The sequence below is a fragment of the Nyctereutes procyonoides genome, unplaced genomic scaffold (genome assembly GCF_905146905.1).
Source record: "Nyctereutes procyonoides isolate TBG_1078 unplaced genomic scaffold, NYPRO_anot_genome, whole genome shotgun sequence".
In the NCBI taxonomy this organism is placed as follows: Eukaryota; Metazoa; Chordata; class Mammalia; order Carnivora; family Canidae; genus Nyctereutes; species Nyctereutes procyonoides.
Genome location: NW_026574975.1, coordinates 16,031 through 42,374, shown reverse-complemented (window position 1 = coordinate 42,374; position 26,344 = coordinate 16,031). Strand labels below are relative to the sequence as shown.

The 26,344-nt window shown below is 48.9% G+C and overlaps 2 protein-coding genes across 13 annotated transcripts; one reads left to right on the top strand and one right to left on the bottom strand.

The window, feature by feature from the left end:
• Nucleotides 1-3,866: 3,866 nt before the first annotated feature.
• LOC129509683 (zinc finger and SCAN domain-containing protein 32-like) lies at nt 3,867-15,351 on the bottom strand. 5 transcript variants are annotated; one of them, XR_008664407.1, is made up of 5 exons: nt 14,378-15,351; nt 13,205-13,424; nt 11,946-12,444; nt 9,645-9,804; nt 6,365-7,196 (listed from the first exon to the last, which is right to left on the bottom strand). XR_008664407.1 is itself a non-coding variant. In XM_055325546.1 (2 exons), the coding sequence occupies exons 1-2, from the start codon at nt 9,886-9,888 to the stop codon at nt 4,302-4,304; spliced, it is 1,068 nt and encodes a 355-aa protein (XP_055181521.1). In that variant the 5' UTR covers nt 9,889-10,478; the 3' UTR covers nt 3,867-4,301. The 5 variants fall into 5 exon arrangements, 1 of the variants encoding a protein (XP_055181521.1); XR_008664414.1 differs by lacking the exons at nt 6,365-7,196; nt 13,205-13,424 and adding an exon at nt 5,010-5,147 and having other exon boundaries at nt 14,378-15,344; XR_008664393.1 differs by lacking the exon at nt 13,205-13,424 and having other exon boundaries at nt 14,378-15,343.
• Nucleotides 15,352-15,416: 65 nt separating this feature from the next.
• Nucleotides 15,417-25,316, top strand: LOC129509352 (zinc finger protein 75A-like). Of its 8 annotated transcripts, none has more exons than XM_055325429.1 (9): nt 15,417-15,493; nt 16,811-16,946; nt 17,237-17,429; nt 18,123-18,214; nt 18,484-18,610; nt 19,543-19,634; nt 19,930-20,056; nt 22,074-22,184; nt 22,363-25,316. In XM_055325429.1, the coding sequence occupies exons 3-9, from the start codon at nt 17,306-17,308 to the stop codon at nt 22,956-22,958; spliced, it is 1,269 nt and encodes a 422-aa protein (XP_055181404.1). In that variant the 5' UTR covers nt 15,417-15,493; nt 16,811-16,946; nt 17,237-17,305; the 3' UTR covers nt 22,959-25,316. The 8 variants fall into 8 exon arrangements, with proteins under 8 accessions (XP_055181404.1, XP_055181144.1, XP_055180965.1 ...); XM_055324990.1 differs by lacking the exon at nt 15,417-15,493 and adding an exon at nt 15,505-16,234; XM_055325169.1 differs by lacking the exon at nt 16,811-16,946 and having other exon boundaries at nt 15,420-15,493.
• The last annotated feature ends 1,028 nt before the right edge of the window (nt 25,317-26,344 follow it).

Sequence of the window (26,344 nt, the reverse complement as noted above, 5' to 3'; positions counted from 1 at the left end):
ATGAATAAATTAATAAAAACTTTTTAAAAAATATACAAATAAATAAAACGAGAACGACACTGGATTCATTGATGAGAAATATAACTACCAAGGAGACTGAGGAATCATATCATCTCGCCAAACCAGTTACATTAATAAATAACTTGGGAGGAAATAAGAGGAAAATAGGCAATCTTTAAACACTTTGCAGTAATGAAGATCTCCCTATTGAAACACAGAATACTTTAAATCTAACTTGGCATTAGGGGCACAGTAAAACATACTGGGCTTCTTCTACAATCACTCTCCGCTCACTCCCGTACACCCTCTCTCTCTTTCCTAACCATGTAGCTGTCCATGTAGCTGTCTGGTTACATTGGTCTCTGACTAGGGAGACAGCAGAGAACTTAGACAATTTATGGCATGAGGAGCTAAGAGGCATTCTGAGTACTCTGGAAGAAAATGGGATATGGTAACTGGTGGATCTGAGCTCTTCAGCCCTCCTTTTCATTACCTGTAAAGTGAATAGAATACCAGGCAGGAACACTGTAAAAATCATATAGGTTATGTGTGGGGGAGTGCTTTGTGGAAACTGTTCCCGTGTTATATATAAACAAGATGAAAGGGATCTCTGGGTGGCTCCAAGGTTTAGCGCCTGCCTTCCGCCAAGGGCATGATCCTGGAGTCCTGGGATCCAGTTCCCAGATCAAGTCCCCCATAGAGCTCCCTGCATGGAGTCGGCTTCTCCATCTGACTGTGTCTCTGCCTCTCTCTCTTTCTGTGTCTCTCATGAATAAATAACTAAAAATTTTAAAAAATAATAATAATCAAAGTGGAGGCTTTTGGAGGGAGGTTAATCAGTCTATTTCACTTCCCACCTCCCTCTATTTATACCCTGATCCAGTATACTCCTTCACTGGGCTACCAGTGTCTTCATAAATGATGGATGAATGAACAATCCAGGATAAGGGCAGAGAGACCACGGAGAAGTCTCCACTGTTACGCCCCTCAAATTCCACATCCCAATCTATCAGCTTCCTCTTCAAAATATATTCAGAATATCCCAAATCAAGGATGGGACAGACACATAAAATTAGAAAAGTATTTCAAAGTCCACCAAAATGGAAATGATTGATTGGATATATTGTGGTACATGACTACATGAAACAACCTCAGGTTAAAAGGTGTGGTCGTTAATATTGAAATAGAAAACCTTCAAGAGGGCAGCCCGGGTGGCTCAGTGGTTTAGCGCTGCCTTCAGCCCAGAGCGTGGTCCTGGAGACCCCCGAGAGAGTCCGACGTTGGGCTCCCTGCGTGGGGCCTGCTTCTCCCTCTGCCTGTGTCTCTGTCTCTCTGTCTCCCTCTCTCTCAGGAATAAATAAATAAAATCTTAAAAAAAAAAGAAAGAAAGAAAACCTTCAGGATTTGGCAAAACTGCACAGGAAGGTACAGAAAGATATACAGACAAGTAACAGTTATTTCCTCTGGCGGGAGACTGTGGTTCGGAAATAAGGAACGGGGAGACTTTTTCACCTAAGAAGGACTTGTGGTACTCACGAGTATTAAGAACGACACGAGGAAGAAAACGCCGGGTTGGAAAGCTTACTTTCGTCACGGTAGTCACGGAGAAAGTCTTCGTTTCCTCTTCTGGAGGATGAAAACGGCAATACTACTGACTTCACAGGACCGTGGTGAGGATTACGTAGAGTGAACGCGCCCCCACTGTGCTAGCACTGCGCCCAGCACACCAACAGCACGTTGACGGCCTTGGACAATGTCCGCTGCAACGCCTGTACCTGAGGCGAAGGAAAACCCGCCGAAGCCAAGCAGCGGAAGCGCCGGCCAACAGAAGAGCAGTGAGCAACAGGGAGCGGACAAACGCCAAGGGCTCCGCCCGAGTTCCCCCGCAGTCTGACTGGCTGAGGACAGGACGCCAGCGGCTACCACGCGCCGATTCCTCGGGAAGAATGGCGGTTGGTTAGTGGAAGGGCGGGAACCAGACGACTTTGACGCTCCTTAGCTCGCGCCTGCGTCCTCCGCTCCGCTCCTTGAGGCCTTTCTGGTGCGCATGCGGCGGGCTTTCCAAGCTTTCCGGCATGCCGCACGGCCGCTTCCGGTGCAGCGCGCTGGCTAAGATGGCGCGGCTGGTGAATGGACTGTGTGAAGCTGACTTCTGTTGGGAAGGCCCCGAGCGCTGCGGCTCCTCCTTCTCCCCTGCAGCTGTGGCCTCGAAGACCACGAGTGGCCGCAAGCCGGGCCTCGCCCCTCTGGGGAGCCATAGGGAGTAGGTGGCCGGTGCGCCACCCCGTCTCCCCTCGGGGCACCGGTCCAGCATTTCCTGGAAGATTTTTTTTTCAGCCCTTCCATGTAATCAAGTATCTCTTGAAGGAGGGAGTAAAGGAATGTGTTCTCCAGCTCCTACCTGTCTCCTCTAGACTATTTGGGGCAGTTGACAGGCAGGAGTTAGGAGCTCTGCTACTGACTTCTCTTGTCTGCACAGCTGACTGGAGCATGAAATGAGTGGAGGGGGCAGCCCCCTCCTTCCACAGGGTGGCAGGCAGCAGTTGCCCCCAACTCCCTGCCCACAATACCCTGGGAGTGGGAGGAGCCTTCTAGAGAAGCCTCATTGGCATCTGCATTCCTTATTCTTTCTATTGACCTCCATTTCCTCATTCAGAAAAACTAGCTCTTGGAGGAGGCCTCCAAAGCCTTCCCTAATTGATCCATTCTGGGCTGTCCCTCTGTTCCCCGCCATGATGTTCAGTGAAGCCCATCTGTTTGCCTTCCCCTAGGCTCTGGAAAAGTATTCTTTTTACCAGTCTGTGTAGAGCAGAATGAAGTCTGGGACTCTGGGAACTGCGCTGAACAGGCTGTCGTGAGGGCCGTGCTGGGGACAGTGTGTGCAGGGAAATGTGGGGGGCCCAGGCAAGGTTCTACTGTAGGAAACACTGACATGCATTCCTAGGATTTACCTTACTTCTCTTTGCTTCCCCAAATTAAATTTTTTGAAGGGAGGGGGGTTTGGAGGTAGAATATTGTTCTTTGCTCTTATTAAATCCTCAAAAAGACTGCGGCAGAAACCATGACACTCGCTCTCACCATACCTGGACAAGGTACTAACATCTGGGTTGCACAGGCCAGGAGCTGAGACAACATGCTCACCTTTTACCAGGTTTTATGCATTGAATTTCAGAGAAGGAAATATCTAAGTCTCTTCAGAATCAGTGAGTTATAGATTGTTTCTTAGTACTCATCAACCCCCTTCCTTCTTCTTGGGTCTTCTTACACTTGTGGTGTCCCCTCTCAGCATGGGAGCCATTGGGGGTCGGTGGCCCCCAAAAAGCTGCTGCTTCTCTGCATATCATACTGAGCTGAGGAAGGGTCTACCCTTGGATCCTTCAAGACCTCTGTGCCTCTATGTGAGGATTTCCTTTTTTTTTTTTTTTTAAGATTTTATTCATTTCAGAGTGAGCTCAAGGGAACAAGTGGTGGGAGAGGCAGAGTCAAAGGGAGAAGCAGACTCATGGCTGAGCAGGAAGCCCGTTGCAGGGTTCGATCCCAGGACCCCGGGGTGATAAGCTGAGTTGAAGTCAGAGTCAACTGACTGAGCTACCTATGCACCCTGAAGATAAAGTTTCTTTTTTTTTTAAGATTTATTTATGTATTTATTTATGTATTTATGTATTTATTTATGATAGGCAGAGACAGAGAGAGAGGGAGGGAGACACAGGCAGAGGGAGAAGCAGGCTCCATGCTGGGAGCCCGACACAGGACTCGACCCCTGAACTCCAGGATCGCACCCTGGGCCAAAGGCCGGCGCTAAACCACTGAGACACCCAGGGATCCCCGAAGATGAAGTTTCTAACACAGAAAATTAGCACCAAAGGTTAAGAGAGTGGAAGGGGGAACACCTTTATTTTCATTAGAAATAGTAATGCATATAAACCTGTAGAAACCGTTAAATATAACTGACAAGGAAGCAGGAACCTGGATGGGGGTGATGTAGATGAGAAATCTTAGAAAGAGGAACCCAGATACCATGCTTGCTCTGAGAGTAAGTCACTTAGAGCAGCTGTCCCCTGTGGCTTAATCCATCCTTCCTGCTTTCCTCTTCTGTGAGTGGCTGGGATACAAAGCAGGACCTCTTCTGAGGTAGAAGGACCTAGGGCAGCTGCTAGTTGTCTGTATTGGTTTAGGATACTTGTAGGCCCCATCCAGAAACCAATGGAAGTTCCAGGAGAGACTCAAACTACAGAACTGATATGTTGGCTTTCCTACACCCTGGTAGCCCGTGTCCCTCCTTGGGGTGTGAGTGTGTCTTCTCAGTGTGCCCCCTGCTGGCGGGTGAGGACAGGGTTCTTGGGGAAGCTTTTCTCACACCCAGAGCACGTGGAGGGCTCCCCCCCCCCCCCCGCGTGTGTCTTCTGCTGGGCACTGGCACGGGAGCTGCTCTTGAAGCTTTTCCCACACTGTGCACACGGGTGGGGGCCCTGCCCTGTGTGGCCTCGCTGGTGAGCACTGAACTGGGAGCTGTTGTTGAATCTCTTCCCACAGGTGGTGCACTGGTAAGGCTTCTCCCCAGTGTGGGTCCTCTGGTGTACGATGAGACTGGAGCTCTGGTTGAAGCTTTTCCCACACTCCCCACAGTGGTAGGGTCGCTCCCCCGTGTGTGTCCTTAGGTGGGCAGTGAGGTTGGAGCGCTCGCTGAAGCCTTTCCCACATTCCCTGCACATGTGAGGCTTCTCTCCTGTGTGGATTCTCTGGTGCCGAACGAGGTAAGAACCTCGACTAAAGCTTTTCCCACACTGCTGGCACTTCGATGATTTCTCCACTTGGGCGACTGGCTGGTGGAGACAGGGAGAGCCCCGAGAGCCATCTCCCAGGCTTAGGACATGGGCACAGGCCTTGTCCCCAGCACGGAGTATCTGCTGACTCCACCTCTCCTGGGATGGGGGTCTCCCCTCTTGCTCCCTCGCAGGGTGTCTCCACTGCCCTCTTAGCAGAGGCTCGCCTTTCTGGCCTCTCTTGGGCTCAGGGCGCCAAAACGTCTCACTAGACTTTCTCCATAGGGTCTTCTTCGCTTCTGCTTGCCCCAAACCATCCCATTTCCGATTCTCCTTTTTAGTTTTGTTCTTGATCTCAAGACCTGAGGGAACAAAGACACTGGACTGTGGAGAAGGAACAGAGCATTGAGGAAAGTTAGAGTTAAAGCAGCATAAAGGAAATACCTAAAAGGAGTCTTTTTTTGAAGATTTTATTTATTTATTCATTCATTCATTCATTCGAGAGAGAGAGAGGCAGGAATCCCTGGGTGGCGCAGCGGTTTGGCGCCTGCCTTTGGCCCGGGGCACAATCCTGGAGACCCAGGATCGAATCCCACATCGGGCTCCCGGTGCATGGAGCCTGCTTCTCCCTCTGCCTGTGTCTCTGCCTCTCTCTTTCTCTCTGTGTGACTATCATAAATAAAATAAAAATTAAAAAAAAAAAAAAAAAAAGAAAGGAGGGTGATGCTGGAGGAGAAGGGGACAGAGTCCAGGCTGGAGGCCTGTGGCAGTCTGAGAAAACCAAGGAAAGGAGCTGCACAGGAAAAACACCACGTACTCCGTGGAAGATGTGGTGGAGGCGGACTGTCACTGGAGGGCAAGGAAACAAGGGTCGGCCCGCAGGGCACTGAGCATGGCAGCAGCAGAGGCAGCTCCCTCTCAAGTGCTGGCCTGAGGGACTCTGGGTGGACTTCCCAGCTGTACCTTGGCGGTCAGAGCCAGCAGTGCTACCCATGTGTATGGGAACAGGACTGGCAGGTGAGGCCTCCTTCCCGGTCAGGATCCTGGAAGTCTTTCCATCCCTGGACCATCTGTCCAGGCCCCTTCTCCAGCCTCCATGGGCTCGCCCTCCTGCTGGCTCAGCTCTCCAGCCTCCGTTGCCCTTCCCTCCCGGCCAGGAATATCACAGCTTGCCTCCTTGGGTGCAGAGGCCCAGGAGCTTGAGAGGGCATGCACTTCTCAGAAAGGACACAGGGCTCGGGCACACGGCCTCCCCTCCCCTTGTGGTACCTCGACCCCAGGCCATTGAACTTGGTGTGAGACTGCCCTGGGGCCCGCAGAAGGCCCTGCTCCCCGAGTCGTTCTGCCACCACCCTGTCGGGCTGGCTGTGCTGAGGAGTCTGGAGTTCCTCATGATGTTGAGCATTCCAGACGATGGCCAAGACTGGCTTGGGTGCATCGCCGCAGGGCCCGCCTGCTGTACAAGGACAGGGGACACGATGACATACAGGGGCCTGCATCCCACACGGTAAGTAAGGTTAGCAGCCCAGGAGGTGACACGTGGTTTGTGCAGCTCTGCCACGACTGTGCGCTGCCATCCCTGGGAAGCCACCACAGTGGGCTCCTCTCCTGAAACACAGACGTTCAGCAGAATGGAAAGGCCATCCTCTGATGATAAGGGGTTGTGGAGTATTTACCAGAGCCGCCCTTTTGTTTCTCTTTCTCCTGAATCCCCTCCCCCCCATTTCTCGTGAGGTGACCTGTGTGACCTGTGATGCTCGCCCATGTCCACAGTTGGGGTAATTCCTGAGGGCGTGTGGCTCTCCTGGTGTGACACCCTGCAAGGGCTGGCTGCCTCCTGAAGGTCTGGGCCTAGTAGCACAGCAGCACAGCTCAGGTGCATGCCAGGCTCACCCCTGCCCATCGGGAATGCTCTCCAAGGTGTGTGAGCGCACGTTCACTCGCGTCGCTGTGGTGTCCCTCGGATGGTGCCTCGTTCTTTTCAGCGTTCTTTTAAGCTACACGCGGCCGCAGGCTTTACCTCCGCACTCAGTCCCCATTGCTTCCTGCGTCCTGCCCCCGCCTTGTTCCCGCTCCCTGTCACAGGTGTTGTCCGCCCTGTCCTCACCCCTCTGGCGCCTAGCTTTACCTTTCCTACAGTCTGCGTGTCCTTCCTACGCTCAGACTCTCCCTGTTTGTCTCCTGCTTCCCTCGCCCCAACAGTCTCCACACTCCTGTCTGTGGCCTTCACTCTTGCATCTTCTGGTCTATGTCTCTCTCTTAGCAAATGAACACAGCCAGCCTGGACCTGTGGGACGGGACCTCCTTACCCAGAGAGTTCTTTCTGTCCTTCTTCCATGTCACCCCCTTGTAGATGGCCCTCTGTGCAAAGCCCACGTGCGTCTGTCCTTCCTGACAGAGGGATCCGGCTCTGTCCTCACATGGGACCGGTCCCTGTAACAACATGGGGGGCCGCTGCTACCCATAAAACAGCACTGCTGTTGCCTGGCATGGGGCAGAGATGGGACCACAGGCTTCCTCCCTGGGAAGCACCAGGGGGAGCAAAGGGCCACGTGGAGACATCAGATGGATAGACAGCAAGCAAAGGTGTGCCAGTGTGTGGACCTCATGATCTTTCTAACATCTTGGGGAGGAAGGGGCTTGGGCTTAAGAGTGAAATGGGAACCTCAGGAGACAACATGCATCAAGCACACCTCACCTGGGCCCCAGCTGCCCAAAGCCAGTGCCTGTCTCCTGGTCTCAAAACCCTTCTTCTGGGCCAGGTTCCTGGGAGCCTGTGCCAATAGCCAGGCTGGGGAGAAAACAGTCTCTGGTGGAAGGCAGCTGCCACGAGCAGGGGCTCTGAGTGCGGTCACAGTCCAGCAGCACTGGGAACCCGTCACAAGGCATCTTCCTTGGCTCCACCTCCCCCCACTGAATCTGAAGCTCTGGGCAAGGGGGCGGGAGGCATGCCCCCCAAGTGAGTACGAGTATAATGAAGTCTGAGGACCACTGCCAGTGCCAGTGCCCTCTGTTGAAAGGCTCCTTTCAACAGATCATTGGTATAATAGCTGTTTATTTAAAAAGATTTTTTGTTTCATTCTAAAGCAGTATATGGGATGCCTGGGTGGCTCAGTGGTTGAGAATTTGCCTTGGCTCAAGGCATCACCCTGGAGTTCGGGGATTAGAGTCCCACCTTGGGCTTCCTGCATAGAGCCTGCCTCTTCCTCTGCTTAAGTCTTTGTCTCTCTCTGTCGGTGTCTCTCATAAATAAATAAAATCTTTAAAAAAATAAAGCAGTGTATACAGGTTATAGGAAAAAAAATAAATAAATGAAGGGCTTGAGCTCTGAGCCCCACCACCCAGAGATGACCCTAGTACTCAAAATAGCACAGTAACTCAACCTTTTATTTTTTTTCACACTAGCATATATATTCTGTTCTTGAAATCCCTCTTTAAGAATCTAGTAAGGAAATGGTTGTTTTGTTGACTTATTAATGGAGCCTCAGAGGACACCACAAGATGTGATCCTGAGGAGGTTACAGTACTTGGGATCTGAGCAGCCTGAAGGCAGGATGAGCAGCAGAAATGGAAATCAGGCACATGGTTAGTCCTGCCCCCCTTCACACTCAACCCCAAAGTCTCAGAAGCCACACGCCAGAGGGTGGCAATGTTTCCAAGAATTTAAAAAAAAAAATGCTAGGATTTATACTGATACTCATTGTTTCATCTGCTTAGAAAACACTATAACAAATAGACCTGTTAGACACTTTTCCATTTCATAAACGGAAGGTAGACAATCCACAAACGGAAGGTAGACAACACAAACAGTGTGAATATGTAATGTTTTCCTCTAGGATTTGGATTAAGTAAAGAAAACTTACTGAATAGGCGTACCGCTTGACTGACTCAGTCAGAAGAGCATGTGACTATCTTGAAGTTGGAGTTTGAGCCCCAGGTTGGGTGTAGAGATTACTTAGATAAGTAAAATTTTAAAAATAAGTTACTGATCACCCTATAATGGAAGCTTACAAGGCAGCAGTGGTTGTGGGTGGTCTTGAAACGTGTACAACCACAGTGCTTCACTGGAAGAGATGTAGAAAGACAGAACCTTGGTCTGACCCCCTAATGGAGTATTATTCAGCCTTGAAATGAGCAAAGTAGTGATGCAGGCTTGACATCTGCTCAGTGAGGGAGAGCAGGCAGGGAAGGTCACTTGTTGTAGGATACTCTTTTTAGAAATCTCAGAACGAGCAAATCCACAGAATAAAGAATAACTTCTGCAATGGGTCCAGGGTTTCCTTTTGGGGGGCTGAAAATGTTTTGGAACTGGATAGAGGTGGTGATTGTATCACCTTGTGAACGTGTGTGCTGAATGCTCCTGGACTGTTCACTTGAAAATGGTTATTTTTGTTACATGAATTTCACTCCAGTTAAAAAATGTTTTGAAATTTTTTCTAGGAGCCTGGGTAGCTTCGTCCGTTAAGTATCTGTCTTTGGCTCTGGTCATGATCTGAAGGTCCTGGGATCAAGCCCCACATCCGTGTTTGCACTCAGCTGGGAAACCGCTTGCGATTCTCTTTCTCCCTCTTACTGACTCACCAAAAATTAAGCTGGATGAGAAAGGGGTTTTGTCTCAAGTACATGAAAAGCTGGTGTGTGTGTGAGGGTAATTGTACAGAAGTGAATATACCTGGTTTAGAAGTAATAGAATTAAATTGTAGCAAAGGAGAATTAGGGTGACACATAAGAAATCACCCTAAGTGCTATTACCCTCAGGTAGCATTTCAAATTTTGTTTTGTGACTATTTTAAAAGCATTGAATCTAGAACCCCGCACCTTACTCAAGCTTAGACCTGCATTCCTCCCTAGCCCCCAATGAGGGCAGAGACTTCTGCTTACCTTCTGACTGTTCCCCTGCTCTTTGTTGTGAGCTCCATAACCCTTCCAAGGTGCTTTCCTCTGGATGAACCTGTTTCAGGTGGGATCTCGGGGACTCTCTAGCTGCTCCCAACAGGGTTGTCTCTTCGTTCAGCACTTTCCAGTCCTCAGAATCTAAGACCTGAGAACAGAACCCATCACCTGTCACTATAAATCCCTGCCTCATGGACTGTAAAGCCCTATGAGTGGCATTAGGAAACGACATGGGACATAAGGAAGCAGAAGAGAAATACTCTCAGGGCCCTTGTAACTTAAAAAAGAATAATAATAAAGAATAGAATTTGGTCTCATTCACCTGGTCTCTAGTGACTAAGACCATTACCTGAAAGCACCGAGCAGAGTAGTGGCGTGGCCAAAGCTGACCAGGGAGCACATCTGCTGCAGGAGAGCACGTCAGCCTCCTGTACGGCACACTGCTGCCACCACTGCGTGTGGGGCCTCTCCCCCGACGTGCGGGGCCTCACTACATCTGCTCAGTTGGCTCAGCAGAAGAGAAAGCCCTCCCCTGGGCCCTGTCTGAACCCCACAGCCTGCTCCAGGACTCTGCTGCTAGACTGTCATCCACCCTCTGCCTACACAGAACCTAATAGGTCTTGTTAAAGCTCAGCTCATACTGTCCCTGTTGACATTGCCTTCTGCCCTACACCTCTTCTCCTGGATCCTAAAGCCAACCCTCACTTCCCTGCCAAGCGTGCCAAATGCTCTGCCCCCTGAGGCTCCTGAGACAGCTGCTCCTTCCCTCAGCTCAGCTCCAGTGTTCCCTCGGAGATGCCACGCCCACTCCTGTCTGCCGTGCCCCCCCCCCCCCCCCAGTCATTCTCCAGCACAGCAGCTGGCTCGGTCCCATAGAGCACTTCTCTGAAAGTGTCTGCTTTCCTTTGCTTGTTGTCCCTTTCCCCCATGGAGTGTGGGCTCCTGCGGGCCAGGGACCACGCCTGCCCTGTTCACTGGGAAATCCCCAATACGTGACACACTGCAGGTACCTCAATGCTCCCTGGGTCCCTCAGAGCCACCTGCATCCCTTACGTCCCAAGCTTACAACTGTTCTTCAAGTGACTGAGGGGTGGTACACAGCGGCAGCTGGCGTCCTGGCAAGTGCTGCCAACCTCCCCTGCTCCCTCTCACCTCCACTTCTTGCTCACCTGTTTCATGCTCTGCCTTTCACATTCCAGAGAGATTTTAGGTCACTCTTTAACCCTTACAATCCTATACCGTTTGCTCCTATGAACAGCTTGGCTGTGAAATGTGGGTGTCACAGGAGAGACCGTCACCACAGAGAGAGGGCGAGGGGATCTGGAGCAGGATGACTATCAGCATGCAGGGGCTCCCGCTCCTCTCCAAACAACTCTGCCTCCACGCATGTGCTACTGCTTGCCCGGCTCCCCTCCCTCCCAGTTGTTAACTATCCCAATCCCATGGATCCTTCATGAACTTCCTCAGTTCGGACCCTAATGTGTCCCCACCACACGGCTCTGCCTTCTCCACATTATGTCAGCACCACTCTTCCTCCCACAGCCCAAGGACAGGTCTCCCTCGTCCCTGAGGATGGAAGCCAGCATCTCCCATTGCAGCCATGCAGTCTCTGCACCCAGCGAGCTGCTTCCTGGTGACCAGAGGCTCTCAGGCTACAGCGTCCCTCTGACCCACACTCCTCATTACTATGTGCCTCTCTCAGACTCTGGGATCTCACTTGTCTTCTGCCCACAAATCCCACAACCAAAGCCATGTTCCTTTTGTCCTTCTGTGCCTTTCTCACCTCCCTTCTCCTAAAAGGACAATATGGTTACGCTGACTGGATGTCAGACCTAGTCTCTCTTTGACAAGTGCATACTTTGTGAAAGCATCACCTGCCCCATACTGACCCCTGAAACCCGGCAGCAGGAGCAGCTCTGATACAACTTAACTGTTGAACACATGGCATCTGCACTCAGGGAACCTCTCAGCAGGAGACTCTGGGTTTTAATTCACCGACTCATTCCCCTACTCCTGAGTGAGGGATAGTTGGCCATTCCCTGGCCTTCTGTTGGAGCTATCTGAGCTTTTACATCTGTATTAGGGACCCTAAACATTCACTGAATTTATCAGTGTCTACATTATTGCAGCAAATGAGAAATTCTCCCTATAGATACAGAACACAGGACCACCCTAGGTAACGCATAGTTTCTGGTGGGTGGTGGAGGGCTACTGTGCATTTCTCCACTGGGCTCTCTGCACTAACCAGATTCCTGTGTTTCTCATTCAGTTCTTCATTACTGAACTCACCAGGTTCTGAATGTCTCTTTTCACTTGTTGTCCAGACCCAGTCTGTATATCCTCAACCAGAGCCACAGCTTATTCACCATTTTCTAGATGTTGCTCCTTCACCCGGGTCTGGATCTCCTCCGGCAAGATGGTCAGAAACTGCTCCAAAACCAGCAGCTCCAGCATTTGCTCTTTTGAATGTATCTTAGGCCTTAGCCACTGACAACAGAGTTCCCAGAGCTTGCTGAAAGCTTCATGGGGGCCAGCTACCTCCTGGCAGCAGAACTGCCTGAAGTGCTGGCGGGAAGCTTCGGGGTTGGGGTTGTTGCTGTGAAAGGTTGATTTCTGTCCCTGTGAGCAGTTCTTGCATGGGAATGGGTATGCCTGGGGACTCCTTGGTGCAGCCATGATTTGCTTCAGCAAACTGGCTGACTGGTAGCCACTTCTACCCTGGAGATCAGATTCCATTTCTTCTCACATCATGGGGAAGCCAGTCTCCTGGACACCGGTGAAAGTCTTTCTAGAATCAGAAAGACATAAGAATAGCTTAGTGGTGTACAATCACAGTTGGAAAAGACTCGACTTGGAAGGGAGGCTGCAGGAAATGGAAAAAGCATAAAGTTATCTCCCATTCCTTCCCTCTGCTTCTCATGATGTACCTTCTGTCCTCTTCCTTTGCTCCCTCTACAATCTGAGGATCTAAAGCACTGGAAATACCCAAACAGCTTTCTCTATAGCCAGACTGGTGTGTGCTCATGAATTTCCCAAACTACTTTCACAGTGTAGTCCAGCTGTTCTTTCTCGTGTTCACCATATGCCAGGGTCTTATTCCTCACCCTCCCTCCCCTCAAGAATCAGAGCCACCTTCCCGGTAGGTACCTCTGGATTAACCCCTTCATCATTTACACCCTCCTCCCTACCACCACCAGGATACACAGTGTGGAGAATTGACTGGCTTGATGTATGCTTTTAGTTTCCAGTATTTCTTCTGAATGCATCTTCTTCCTTTGTGATCTAGCCCCTCTAAACTCCTCTGGCTCGGGTGCAGCTATTCATTACAAGACCCCCCTCCCCCCACAACCCCCACCCCAGGAGTGGCAAATGAGAAATTCTCCCTATAGATAGAGAACACAGGACCTTCCTAGGTAGCGCATAGTTTCTGGTGGTCGGTGGAGGGGTACTGTGCATTTCTCTAGTTGGCTCCTCTGCACTATCCAGATTCCTGTGTTCCTCAGCTTTTCATAACTGAACTCCACCAGGTTCTGAATGCCTTTTCTCACCTATTGCCCAGATCCAGTCTATATATCTTCAACCAGAGCCACAGCTTCCTTGCCGCTTCTAGACACTGCTCACTTATGCACGTCTGGATCACAAGTAATTATGAGGCACTAAGAGGTTCAGGAAAGACAATGATCCTGAGTAGACTGTGAAGCAAATGCAGACTAAGATCTAGCAACCTTCTGAAAGGCAGCCATCACTGAGGGAATTAGTCACTGATGACTATATAAATGGAAAAAGCAAAAAGAGAGAATTGGTTATCTGTAACAGCAGCATTACTAACTCCAGCCTGCCACACAGCAAAACCATTCGGCCCGCTATGGCAGCTGCATGGTGTCTCGGAATCAAGTGCAAATCTTTCCTCTCACCGCTTCCCAGCTGTACACTGAGCATTTTTCAAGCAGTGCCCGGGCAGGGAAGAGGATTTCAAAAGGAAAGGCTGGGGCCACGTTGGTGGGCTCCACAGCAAGGGGAAGCAACTCTGGCACAGACTTCAAACTACGAAAATCATTACCGACCCTCATTCACTATCCCCCAGTTTATACCTTATTTCTTCTTGCTTTCTCAGGGTCTCTTAGTTTTTCTCCCCCAACATCCTCCACCCCCATGTTATGAATCAGGCCCACCAGTGGCATGCAAGGCCCCGGCTGCAGAATTCATTTATTCACTTTAGGAAGTTCCAATTACATGCTCAGCCTTGGGTCTGATGGTGAGGATCTCCATGCTACGAGCACTACTGTCCACTGGTTCTCGAAGCCTGGAAAGAAGCGTTGCCTTTGAACAAACTAACTCTCAACCTGACTCAGATTCCCAGGAAATGAACCTGCTCTGAAACCTACTCCAGTGACCTAGGCAGATGCCTATTCTTACCTCCTGTGTTTAATCCTTTGCTCTCACTCCGAAAGGATCAGAGAAGCACAAAAGGTTCCACCTTAAAAAGCAAAGTAAGGGGATCCCTGGGTGGCTCAGCGGTTTAGCACCAGCCTTTGGCCCAGTGTGCGATCCTGGAGTCCCAGGATCAGGCTCCTGGCATGGGGCCTGCTTCTCCCTCGGCCTGTGTCTCTGCCTCTCTCCCTCTCGCTATGTCTACCATGAATAAATAAATAAATCTTAAAAAAAAAAAAAAAGTAATATGCGGCCGGGTACTGGCCTCCCATTTTCATTCCCACCTTTACCTTCCTTCCGGATGAACTGCCCCGGAAAGATGGTCCCTCAAACAGCCTCCAGTGATGCTCCAGGGTTTAGTCTAGGAAATGCAGTCTCTTCGCTGCCCCGCGGCGCCCCCGTGAGAGGTCAAGAACTTCTTTTCTAACGTGAGGCCTTCCCCCCAACACTAGCGGGATCGCACTTAGTGAGAACGTATGGCGGGTGTGCTCACACCCCAGTCTTCTCCAGCTCTCCGTCCGCGTGCGCGGGGCCCCACTCCCTGGGGGCACCTTTGTCATTTCCCAAGGAAAAGTCCCCTTTCCCTTCCTTCGGCTCGCGCGGCGCTCGGCTTCGGGCTCGCGTCCTCCTGGCCCGTGTGACCACGGAGGGTCGCCGAAACGCCGCGCCCTCCCGCCGGAGCCCCTGCAGCGAAGGCACTGCCCGAGCGCTCTAGCCCTGGCCGCCCGCGGGCCACCCGACAAGCAGCCCGCCGCGTGGCGAAGGCTGACCCTGGGAGGCCTGGGCACCCGAGATGCCCGGAGCCCGAGAAGCGGGGCGCACGAGCTCGGGCAGAGACCGCGGGGACGCCCACGGGCGGGGTGCCCGGCTCCGGGAGCATGCCGCGGCGGCGGCCGCAGGAGCCCCGATCCCAGCCTGCGGGCCCGCCTCACGGCCGGAACCTACCTCACCGGGCCCCCGGGATGGCTGCGAGGGGCGCGCGGCCCTGAGGAGGGCCAAGCAAGGCCTCGGGGCCGCCTGACCGCGACGAGAGCTCGGGCAAGGCCCAGGGCCCCGAGCGCGGCGGCGGCCACGCTCCCGGCGGGGGTCGGGGCACCAGGCGCCGCCGGCCGCCCGAGGGCCACGCAGGCACCAGCCGGCCGCGCCGCCCCCTGCCCCCAGGCCGCGGCGGGCCGGGCGCTCGGGGGCACTAGCTCTTCCGGCCGCCAGGGCGGCACCGGGCGGAAGGCCGCTCCCCGGGGCGAGGTGGTGGCCCGCGGCGCGGCTGCTCGGAGCCCCTCCCCGGAAGGGCGTCAGGGCGCTTCCGGCCCGAGCGCCGCGTCGGAAGGGCCCCGGGGCGCCGCGGGCCTGGGGGCGGGTGCTGAGGCCGGGCTCGGAGCGCGCGGGGCGGAGGCGGCGGCCTGCAGGTGAGCCTGCGGCAGGGGGAGCGGCGGCGCCCGGAGCTGCCGAGGGGCCCCGGCCGCCGCCATTGTCCGTGGGCGGTGGCGCCGCTGGGCCGGGCGGGCGCAGCCTGGTGGCGGGACGGGCCCGGGAGCCCCGCCGTCAGGCTCCGAGGCCGCGCCGCCGTCCCGCCTCGCTGGCCGCCGTGGCCGGCCCGGGCCTGTGCTGGGGCCCGCTGAGCCGCCGGGCAGCCGGGCCGGCCGCGTGGGAGCCCCGTGGGAAGCGGGGTGCCGGGACTTTGCTCAGCCTTGCCTGGAGGTCCAAGTGACCGTGGAGGAAAGGGAAGGTGGGCGGACGGCGCCCCACGCCAGCGACTCTCCTCTCCTCCCTTGCGACTTGGCCTTTGGAGAAACGTTTTGTAAGCAAAGGAAAGGTCAGCGGTGGTTTTTCTGGTTCAAGTCAAGAGAGCTTTGAACGCAGGAACCGATCCGTGCCCGGCGCCCTCTGTGCTGCTCGCAGGGAAGCGTCCCCCAGGAGTGTTGAGCGTCTAGCTCCGTGGCCCCTGGCTGCGCGCTGAGATAGGACTGCTTTTCCCTGATTGCTTTCCTTCTCTGCTCTCACTTTTGGGTCCCAGCTCTCCTGCCCGTATCGGTCAGTGGGAAGGAGAATCTGGAACGTTCCCGCACCGAGGGCTTCCGTCTTCACAAGAGGATGAAGGGTCCGAGAAGTTGGACTCCCTTGCTAGAGACAGAAGACTGGGCTGACAGGTTAAAATTTAAGAGGAACTCAGAATGTTCCCCTGATCCTCCCTGGGCTTGGGGGAGCTGGGATAGGACGCCCGACGAGGAGGTGTTTGCATAACCCCGAAGCTCGGTGCAGCCGGAGGGGTCAATGTTCTCACTGTCTAACCTTTCCTGAATCGTTACCATTTTTACCAAGGCCAACTCTTCAGTGGGCGTTTCTCTATAGTGAACTGTGCCTTATTTCAAGTGGCGAATAGCAGAGAGAAAGGGGCTGGCGGTGGATTCTTTATTTTTTTTATTTTTTTATTTTTATTTATTTATGATAGTCACACACAGAGAGAGAGAGAGGCAGAGACACAGGCAGAGGGAGAAGCAGGCTCCATGCACCGGGAGCCCGACGTGGTATTCGATCCCGGGTCTCCAGGATCACGCCCTGGGCCAAAGGCAGGCGCCAAACCGCTGCGCCACCCAGGGATCCCAGATTCTTTAAAAGGAAAGCAAGGCAGGATTTTTCTCTTCATTTTTCTCCCATTGTGACTAGTGGGTATCCAAGCTAATGTCACTTTCTTTTACTGATGTGCACTTTTTTTCTGCTCTTAGTGTTTTAGGAAGAAGATCCTTTTACTGATTTTAGTCCAGCTCATCCATAGTTTGAGTTGCCAAGAATGGTTGTAATGAGTGAAAAGTAGAAGACAGGAAACCATTGAGGGTTCCGGTCAAGAAGAAAGCCTGTCAAGTATGCAGGAGTACATGTAGTGTGTGCAACCCTGGTAGTCTGTTCTGTACTGCATACAGATGTATGGGAGTAATTGCATTTAGAGCCAGCATTTTCTCCGACTTTTTTTGTTATGGTAATTTCCCCAGGTTTTGTAGTTAATACTTTGTAGAAAATTGATGGTCTAATATCTCCTTTCGTCTGTCATTTTTATTAACGTCCTACGGTTGTACTGAGTTTTTCCTCTATTACCACCAATCCCTAACCAAAAGTAAGTTCTTTGGTAACAACTAAAAATTATTTATTTCTAGGTTGCATTCCACGAGCTTGGAAAAGAGGCAGTGCTCTTCAGAAAAACTGTTGACGTCACAGGTTTCAAGATGAAGACAGGAGAGTCACAGCTAGTGACCATGTCCCACAATCAATTCTGGAATATACATCCAGGGCTACAAGAACACTGGAGCTGGAATTCTCATAGAGAAACTGAGCCTATATGTGAGAAAGGTAAGACAGGACGTGATAATTATTAATTCCTAGAATCTGTGATAGGAACTTTGGAATCAAAATGTTGTGTTTTCTAGCTATTGAGCACTGTAGATATCTAAACAAACACACTGGCAATTTCAATAGTTCTCAGGTATCAGTAGAGTAGACCAGTTGTGGGTGAAGTTGGTCATTGGGCTCAGGTACAGGAATATCCACACCATTGAACTCTGGTAGTAATATCGTGAACTCTTTTCTTTAGAAAGTTGGAGAGAATAGTAGCCATCTCACACTCATAAAATTCAGAAGGAACTGAGCTCAGAAATGGGTTATCAGTGGCAGAATGTGAACACAATTGTGTATCAGAAAAAAGTAATGATAAAAAATTATATCTTTTAGTATACACTGGATTTTCTAAGTACTTCGTTTTTAGATATATATAATTTTGGCCTAATTGAAACCATTTATTTCATGAGGAAATTAAAAAGGGCTTTTCTTTTATCAAGTCACTCAGGAAAATCAGAGAACCTCTTCTAGGTGTCAGCTAATAATTGGGATCTTATCTGCAATGAGAATGCTACTTTAAGACACCATACACACTTGCAAAGGTGTCCTGTCTCTGATAAAAGAATTGGTTTTGCCTGTATTTTAGAAATGTGGTCTGAATGTTCATAGAAGTAAGAGAAAATTCTTCTGGCTCTTTTCTACCTACAGCTATGCCTGTTCACCAGATCCTAGCCTTTTCTGACAAAACCACCACCAAAGACTGGACAGTGGCACCCAGGCTCATCTTGCCTGAGTCCCAGGTGAGCTGTGCAGTCCAGCCATTGGGGGCTGCCTTTCCCTGCTACCCAGGACCCACTCTGCCCAGCTCGCAGGTATATTAACCCCATTATTCTCCCTGGAGAACTGGGCACCTCCTAGGTTGTTGATGATCCTTTGCTTCTATACTGTTCAACTTTTCACTTCAAAAAGAATGTGCTATTCCTTGAGTACCCAGGGTCTACTGTGGGCCGGATGGTAGGGCTGCTTCTGTAGTGGCAAGTACTGAGCTGAAGCCTATTGTCTTCTTTAGAGCTTGTTGACATTTGAAGAAGTGGCCATGTATTTTTCTCAGGAAGAATGGGAGTTACTGGATCCCACTCAGAAGGCCCTCTACAATGATGTAATGCGAGAAAACTATGAGACTGTCATCTCTCTAGGTAAAGAATCTCCCTCTCCCATCGGGTAGAAGTTTTATAATTTGCTGTGTTCTTTGGTTAGCTAGCAATGTATTCCCTAGTAACTGGTTCTCAACTAGATGGTATGTGGATGGGGAAAGGTGTATGCAAATCACCTAGGGAGCTTTGTGCAATGCCCATGCTCATTCTTTGTCCTAAAATTCTTCATCCCTTCCTCATCTCCAAGTCTGCTGGTTTTTACCTTTCCCATCCCCACATAAGATAACATCATTTATCCACTACGTCATTCCAGAAAATTAGAGTCATCCTTTACTGTGATCTTGCCATCATGACCCACTACTATTGCATAACTATCCTTTTGGCTCCAGCTTCATAGTATAGCCCAAGTGTAACCATGTCTCATCATTTTGTGATTCTAAATTCCTTATCAAATTATGAAATTTCTATATTGTAAATCTTAGGTTGTCTTCTCACACAAATCCAAATTCCTTACTGAGGTACCCAGGAGCCTACAAGATCAGGTTGCTGGTCTCCTTCTTGCCCTCGTCTCCTTCCATTGGTGTCTTTGAACAGTCTTCTCAATCAACACTGATTTTGCTGTTGCTTGAATTCACCAAGCAGTTTCAACTTATCATTTCTTCTTCTGGCATATTGACTCTGAGTTCTATATTTTTTCAACATCTCTAATTTTTGCCCAACTCAGAACATTTTAAGTAACAAAAAGTGAGATTTTCTTTTACTGACTTCATGAAAACTGAAGGAGCTGGTTTTGGACATTACTAGATGGTTGATTCATTCTGGTTTACTATGAAAAGGCCACTACTAGGTATCACTTAGTTTTGTAAACATGTCCCAACTGTACTAAAAGAAACAGCATCTTCTATATTTTAGAAATGAGGTAACGATGTTCATAGAAGTGAGAGAAATTTTTGTTGGTTCTTTTCTACCCACAGTTGTGCCTGTTCACCAGATCCCAGCCTTTTTTGAGAAGACAAACACCAAAGACTGGACAGTGACACCCGAGCTCATCTTGCCTGAGTCCCAGGTGAGCTGTGCAGTCCAGCCATTGAGGGCTGCCTTTCCCTACTGCCCAGGACCCACTCTGTCAGGTCATGGGCATATTAACCCCATTGTTCTCCCTGGGGAACTGGGCAACTCCTATGTTGTTGATGATCTCTTGCTTCTTTAATTTTGCACTTTAAAAAATATGATATTAATTCCTTGAGTATCCAGTATCCACTTTAAAAAATATGATATTAATTCCTTGAGTACCATGGGCCAGATGGTAGGGCTGCTTCTGTAGTGGCAAGTACTGAGCTGAAGCCCATTGTCTTCTTTAGAGCTTGTTGACATTTGAAGAAGTGGCCATGTATTTTTCCCAGGAAGAATGGGAGTTACTGGATCCCACTCAGAAGGCCCTCTACAATGATGTAATGCGAGAAAACTATGAGACTGTCATCTCTCTAGGTAAAGAATCTCCCTCTCCCATCGGGTAGAAGTTTTATAATTTGCTGTGTTCTTTGGTTAGCTGGCAATGTATTCACTTGAGAGGCTGTATTCTAGTAACTGGTCTCAACTAGATGGTATGTGGATGGGGAAAAGTATGCAGATTACCTGAGGAGCTTTCTGCTGGTGCAACCTCCAGATGCTATGTAGATTTCTTGATTTATTTTTTTCTCCTTCCCTAAATCTCTTCTCATATCTCTCACTTCTCAGTAAAGAACATTCATCCAGTAACTAAGAGGAAGGAACATACAGTCATCCTTGACTGTGATCTTGCCGTCATAACCCATTTTAATGCATCCCTGTCCTTTTGGCTCCACCTCCACAGTGTAGCCTGAGTGCAACCATGTCTCATCCCCTTGTGCTGTTAGCATCCTGGCTTAAACCAGCAGCCTGTCTAACCAGACTGACCTCAGTACCTTATGACTCGTGCCCCTGTCTCTTGCCCTCCCATACTCCAGAATATTTTAAAAACCTGATGAAATCATGACATATCCCATTTCAAACTTTACTGGAGTCCTTAGGTCCTCCAGGATCTGACTCTTCACTGTCCTGCCCTCATCTGCTGCCATTTGTGCCCTTGCTCAGTCCTCCGGAGCTTCACTGATGTTTCTGTTTCTTGTACTTGTCATGCTTGCTTCTACTTTCCTCTTTCCTCTGCCTGGCACACATTCTGGCCCATGGCAAAACTCTCACTTTTACGTTTCTGCTGCATATCGGTTTTCAAGGAGGTCTTCATAGTATCTCATCTAAGATGGCTTCGAAGAGGCAAAATCTTAAATGCTGAGTTATCTTGCTTTAGTTTTGTTCAGAAGATTCATCACGTGCTGATAGCTTTGTTTGTTTATTGCTGTTTGGTTTTCTGCTCCCACCAGAAGGTGAGCTTCCATGAGATCAGTGGGCTTGGATTAATCCCCACTATATCATTAGCCCAGAGAGAGTGTCTGGCATATTATAGCCAGTCATTACATATTGATTGACTGAGTGAGTGATGAATACTTCCCCAACCTGACAGTGTATATTTTGGAAAGTTTCATTAAGGGGATGCCTGGGTGGCTCAGTCCATTAAGTGTCTGCCTTCTGCTCAGGATCCCGTGTTCCTGGGATTGAGTCCCACATCTGGCTCCCTGCTCAGCACCGAGTCTACTTCTCCCTCTAATTCTAACTGCTGCTCCCTCTACTTGTGCTTGCTCTCTCTTTCTCTCTCTCTGTCAAATAAAACCTATTAAAAAAGAAAAATTTCACTAAGTGATTCTGGTCTGTTTCTTCCACCTGGACAAGGACCAGTGAGCTATAGGTGTGGGAGGAATGTTTCCTAGTCCATTGCATGGCGCTTAAGAGCTAAGTAAAAAGTAGGTGCACCTGGGTGGTTCGGTTGGTTAAACCTCAAACTCCTGATCTTGGCTCAGACTGAACCCTGCATCAGGCTCCATGCCCTGAGGGAAGTCTGAAGATTCTCTCCCTTGCCCTTCCCCACACTTGTGTGCTTGTGTTTTTTCGTTCTCTCTCTCTCTCTCTCTCTCTCTCAAAATAATTGAGTCCTTAAAAAAAAAAAGGTAAGTAAAAAGTTACTGTTTTCATGAGGGGAATCACTGGTGCATATGATACACTTGCAATCCACTGAACTGTATCTTGTTCTGCTAGACTTGGCTGATCCTAAGGAATTAGTAGGACTTACCTTTATTCCCTGCAGACTCTGGAATTTGGTTCCATCTTGTTCAAATATAGGGCAATCTTGGCTGCAGAAGAGGGGCACTGTGGATGGATTCCCATGCACTTTATCCTCTCCATGAATCCGGCTTAGGTTTATTTCTCCATCTCTCCATTGTGTATACAGTATAGTATAAACCCGAAACCAGATGGGAGAATCTACTTACTCATTGACCACTGTAAACTGTTCGTTGCTGCTTCTGAGATAGTATGGAGTGGGTGGACAGTTGTTGAGTTCCCAGTCCTTCACCTCCATTTTTCCATTTCACAGTGTTATTTGTGCTCCCCAAACCTAAAGCGATCTCCTGTCTAGAGCAAGGAGAAGAGCCATGGGTTCAAGGGCCCTTGGAGTTCAAGGACAATCCTGGAGAGCTGCCTACAGGTAAATATACCCTGGGAAGAGGACAAATAAATGTTCCTTGATAGCAAGTTTTGCAGGGATTTGGCATGTATAATTCTGCCTATCTAAATTTTGTAAGTCAGTAATCATTGGATTTTTCTCTCCATTCCTGTATTTTGCTCTTCCCTAAGTTGGCTGATTGTTATCTTTATTCCCAAAGGGTTAAAGCTCAAAACTGACACTGAAAACCATCAGCCTATATGTCTTTCTGACTTAGAAATACAAGCACCAGGAGACTTTGTATCAAAAAAGACCAGAGTGAAAGTTCCCCCAAAAACAACAGGCAAAGAAAATCATAGTGATACACACAGGATGGGGAAGTGGCATCAAGAGTTTCCAGTTCATCAAACAAAGGAACTTTCAATTTGGGAAGAAGAGCTGCAGAGACTTATGGATCTTCACAAGAAAGCCCGTGCAGTAGAGAAGCCTTTTACATGCCAGGAATGTAGGAAAAACTTCAGACTGACTTCTGATCTTACTAAACACAAAAAAATTCACACAGAAGTGAAGCCATATAAATGTCAACATTGTGGTAAGAGCTTTAGAGGGAAATCAGATCTTAATAAGCATGTAACAATACACCAAGGAATAAAACCGTATAAATGCTCCTGGTGTGGGAAAAGCTTCAGTCAAAATTCAAATCTCCGTACACATCAAAGAACTCACACTGGAGAGAAACCCTTTATGTGTTATATATGTGGAAAGAAATTCAGTCAGAATTCCCATCTTACTAAACATCGAAGAACCCATCTGTAGCATAAGCATGAGAACATTAGCAGGCATTCAAGCCTTCTTAAACACCAGAAGACTACCACTGAATGGAAATATATGTGATGTCCTTAGTATGGAGAAGAAAATGCAAACTTATGAAGCATAAATAATTCATCAATGGAAAATTTGGTGATATATTTCTCAGAAAGGAATCAAGGTTGACTCTTCAGGGGATGCGTTAGTTTTTTACTAATTACATTATTACTAATCTTCAGGGAATTCCTAACAAGAATGGTGTTCAAAGAGCATTCTGAGTCTGGAATGTACTATTTTGTGATTGTACTAGGCAGGTAGCAAATTCAGCTTCAAAACGCAAATACACCCATGTATTACTAATCAGTCTTCTGTGATCATGTTGGTTTTGCATTGATCTCCACATGACAGGAACATTTGTAGCATGGTCTTCCAGAACAAGAAACAATACCTGCATGTTTAATTGCATACCATTACCTTCAGGGTAGTAGGCTTACCAATTTCCAAAATCCTGTAGCACAAAAATGAGATCTGTTGTCAAGTTCTGCAAGAGTCAAATTGGATTTTTCTTCTTCTTTGTCAGTGGACAGTTTCTATAGTTAAACATCATTTGAATTCTATCATGAACAATTTAGCTCTTAAGGCCTTTTAGCACCATTTTTACAGTGATAGAATGCTATTTACCTCACCATTAGGTTATCTGCCAGAAGTAACAATGTACTAACTTAGATCTCTTATTGGTCATGATTGATAAAGGAAAATACCAAGATCACATGGAAACGGTTTGGAATTTTAGGCATGGATTATATATTACATGTAAAGAGGAATTGTTAGCAAAAAAGAAAGGTATCGCCCCCCCCTCCGCCCCAGCACACACACATACAATGTCAATCATAAATATTAGCACTTTCCTGGGCCTAAATAGAAATCGATGGAAGTTAAGGATCAAATTAGGTCTTTGCCTTTTTTTTTTTATTTTTTGCTTTTATTTATAAGAACAAAGAGAGGGTTCTGTATAGAAAGTAGAATGTGCGCTACCTCCAGGATGTGGTTTACTAGGTGTGGCAGGAGATTGGGTTCCCAAGAGGAAAAGTTTGGGAAATGATGCTGAGTGGTAGGCAAGGATGGGTGAATCTGCATTCATATTGTCTTTCACTGTAAATCATCACTAGGCAGAGTCCACCTGTGGCTGTACACAGCATTTAACAACAGCCTTAATTGGTAACTAATAGATGGCTGAACATCTCTATGGGCTGTGGATCATCTTAGGACTCTTGTCTACAACAGTGACTCAGCATGTGTTCCTATTAGAGGTTTTAGGTGGTGTCAGGAAGGGGGTTAAATGATCTCTTGCAAATACCTTATGAAAGATGAAGTTAAGGCTCAGATACAAGGAATTGTTCAAGAGCAGCGAGTCAGCTGTCCCTTAGCTGCATCAGTGAGCCCTGAAGGCAGGATTAACAGGATGTGAACGTTACCCCTGCAGGGCACTGGGTGACATTGTGTTGTATCTATTTCTAACTATAGAACATTCCTGTGGCTTGATTGGTTGCCAAAACACAGCAGTCTCCATGTTCTCTCTTTCAACTCAGGGTTATTCTAGGATAAGAGGCACCTCACAGCCTGGCCAGTGGTGGATGCTCAGCCCATGTGCATTTGTTTCCCTTTCCCCTGCTCCCCAGTGATCTGCTGGGCAGACTGCAGTAAGGAAGCAGATGTATTTATGGCACTGTAGGTGGTGATTTTGCTCAGTTGATTTAGTCCTTGGCCTCAGTACATCAGTACATTATGGTGTAAGTCACCTGAGCTGGTGCTCTCAGCAGGATTTTATTTTCTTCCCCAGATGAACTACACCAAGTATTATTTCATAAGCACAGCCAACTATGAAGCTGCCTTATACATAGCCATTGCCCATCGCCCTCATCCTTAGGCTTTGGGTACCCTGATCTCATCCCAGGATACAGGTGGACATCTTGGTGCTATGTTCAGTCGATTTCATGGGGGCCGCTTGTGTGCCCAGACACTGTTCTAGACTGAGAACATAGTAGTGAGCAAAAGAGCTAAAGATACACCCTCACAGGGCCAGTGTTCTAGTGAAGAGTAAAAGGAGTTGTTATGGTTTTCTCCTCGCAGTTGCAGACGAAGGATAGTTGTGGGTAATGGGTTGTGAGCAGAAGCCCCACTTCTGGGCTAAAGCTTTTGTTTATTGGTGCAGGACTCTGTAGTGTTCTTCCTGCATCAGTCGTGGAAGCCCTTATAGAAACGGGCCACAAAAAGTCAAAGTCGTCTGGGATCCTGAGCCCCCCACCTCCATGGAGAGCACCTGTAATGGACTTTATGGGAATGAGAAATAAACTTCTGTTAAACTACTGAGATGTTGGTGCCGTGTATTTTCGCAGCATACCCTGTCTGCCCAGGCAGAGGTGGCTATTCTACTAGAGTTCTGGAACCTTTTCTGTGTCAGTCCACGTGGACTTTGCCCTTAGAAGATATTTGCCTCCTAGATGGCCCACTGAGCTCATGTAACATGGATAGGCACGCTGAGGAACTGACAAGACTAGGCAATAGGAAAGGACTGATTTTTTACCTGAGACAAGTCCAGGTTGGTCAGTTTTTCAAGTGCATGGAGCAACCATCTATCTTTCCCTCCCTCTCTGGTTTCATTCCCCTTTCCTTGCTCTCTGTTCCTCATGCTCCACTGTCCTTGTCTATAAGATGTCTATAAGATGACCAATGGGCTAGAGAGAGGATAGGTTGCTTTTCATTCCTCCCATGAGTGCAGGAGACTTTAAGCAATCACTTGGTAATTCCCTCTTTCATAGCTTCTGTGAGTTGCCTCAAATTACACAGGACCTAGGACAGAAGCACATTTGTCTTGACTGGTGACACGAAGGTGACTGCCCTCTGGACCAAGTGGTTGGAAAGAAGGTTTTACAGGAAAGCAGGAGCAGGACATTGCAGTTGAGAAGTGAGAAGCCTCTATCGGAGTGTCTGCATAGCCAGTTACCAGCAGCAGTGTTCCACAACTCAGGATTAGGATTAGGGTTGGACATGTGCACAATGGAAGAAGGAATTTCTGTAGCTTCCTCACATGAATGAGAGCAGATTACCAAAAAAGCAACATGGAATCAAAATGTATTTATACATGGTTTAAAGAGAAAGTGTAACACATAACCCCAGGTTTAGCCTGAAACATAGGTATTAAATTTCTCAGAAATACATCCTTTATAACCAAATGATTCTAGGATAATCCAGAAGATGCTCCATTTCATATGGTTCAGATAACAGCCTTACAGTGGCTGCAAGCTTGGTTCTGAGAACTGGATTGGTGACTTGTGTTTCCCCAAGTCCTCAACCTCTTTTCTGCACTGTGCTAAGTGGCCACAGTGCAGAGACTG

Bases quoted from the DNA above. Each gene is read 5' to 3' on its own strand.
- LOC129509683 (XM_055325546.1), bottom strand. From the start codon at position 9,888: ATGTCGTTTCCTAATGCCACTCATAGGGCTTTACAGTCCATGAGGCAG. The intron at 5,126-9,644 runs GTAAGCAGAAGT...TTGTTCCCTCAG, and splicing joins AGCAGGGGAACAGTCAGAAG to GTCTTGAGATCAAGAACAAA.
- LOC129509352 (XM_055324841.1), top strand. The intron at 17,430-18,122 runs GTAAGACAGGAC...TTCTACCTACAG, and splicing joins TGAGCCTATATGTGAGAAAG to CTATGCCTGTTCACCAGATC. The intron at 18,611-19,542 runs GTAAAGAATCTC...TTCTACCCACAG, and splicing joins TGAGACTGTCATCTCTCTAG to TTGTGCCTGTTCACCAGATC.